This window comes from Acyrthosiphon pisum, unplaced genomic scaffold, assembly GCF_005508785.2.
Source record: "Acyrthosiphon pisum isolate AL4f unplaced genomic scaffold, pea_aphid_22Mar2018_4r6ur Scaffold_9096;HRSCAF=9690, whole genome shotgun sequence".
Lineage (NCBI taxonomy): Eukaryota > Metazoa > Arthropoda > Insecta > Hemiptera > Aphididae > Acyrthosiphon > Acyrthosiphon pisum.
In genome coordinates this window covers 1-1,181 of record NW_021779137.1, presented here as the reverse complement: position 1 = coordinate 1,181, position 1,181 = coordinate 1, and the positions used below count along the sequence as shown (strand labels likewise).

General features: G+C 25.7%; 1 protein-coding gene across 1 annotated transcript; it reads right to left on the bottom strand.

The window, feature by feature from the left end:
• Positions 1-114: 114 nt before the first annotated feature.
• LOC103311601 (putative nuclease HARBI1) lies at positions 115-1,122 on the bottom strand (the record flags this gene model as incomplete). The annotated part of the gene is made up of 4 exons (XM_008191274.3): positions 115-427; positions 509-653; positions 732-876; positions 963-1,122. Coding segments are annotated over 4 exons (712 nt in total), but the record flags the coding sequence as incomplete, so codon positions are not given.
• Between the last annotated feature and the right edge of the window lie 59 nt (positions 1,123-1,181).

The following is a 1,181-nucleotide window of genomic DNA, read 5'->3' as shown; positions in this document are numbered from 1 at the left end:
ATATTTATTATATTATATACTTGTTTTTGTTGAAAATTATAAGTGATGAAATTAATTTTTTAATAATTAAATTGTTTCATAAGACTGAAATTATCTTATAAAAATGTTTTAGTTAAAAATGTTTATTGTTCTATGGATTTATAAATAAATATACATTTATTTCATTCAAATTCTATTTTGTAACACTTGAACAATTCTGTTTCTCTGCTGTCTTCCTAACATTAAATATCTATTTTGTTGATTATTGTGAATTACATCATTATTTTCAACTTCTTGATATATTCCCATGTCATTTTCCTCTAGTTCTTCATATATATATTCAGGTACATTGTATGTAATACATAAATTATGTAAAACAACACAAGCATTTATGATTGCTGATGATTTCTCAGGATTATAATGTAAAGTTCTATCTTTGATCAAACATCTAAGAAGAAAATATGAAGCATAATGTTACACAAGAACCAAATACATAAAAAATCAAAATTATAGGTAGGAATATAAGCACCTAAACCGGGCTTTTAGAACCCCATTACATCGTTCCATTAAGCTTCTTGTATACATTTGCTTAGTATTATAATGTATTTCAGCTGCACTACTTGGATTTAATATTGGCGTTAAAAGCCACTGATGTAATGGATACCCAGAATCTCCTAGAAATTAATGTTTTAATTAACACTCACTAACGACAAATATTTTAAATAAAGTAAATAATATTTAATATTGTTTACCCAGTAAATAGTAATCATTCAAATCACGCTCGTGTAATTCTTGAACAACTGGTAAAACTTTGCTATTATTCCATATATGATTGTCATGTGTGCTCCCCGGAAACAATGCATTGACATTCAAAATGTTCAGTTTAGAATCACAAATCTTAAATCGTGTGAATATGAACAATTAGAAGATTTCTATTCTGTGTACATAATATTAGATTGGATTATTAGATATTTAATATTTACTAATTGCACATTAATAAAGTGGTAGTTTTTTTGATTTATGTATAAATATTCAGGATGCTGATTTTCAACTAAATTTAAATTTGTTGTGGGTGGAACAATTGCCACATGGGTACAATCTATACAACCAATTACTCCTGGAAATCCAGTTGTTCTATAAAATCTTATAACAACATTTCAATTATTATTAATCATATATAAAAATTCTTTGTTCCTGTTTAA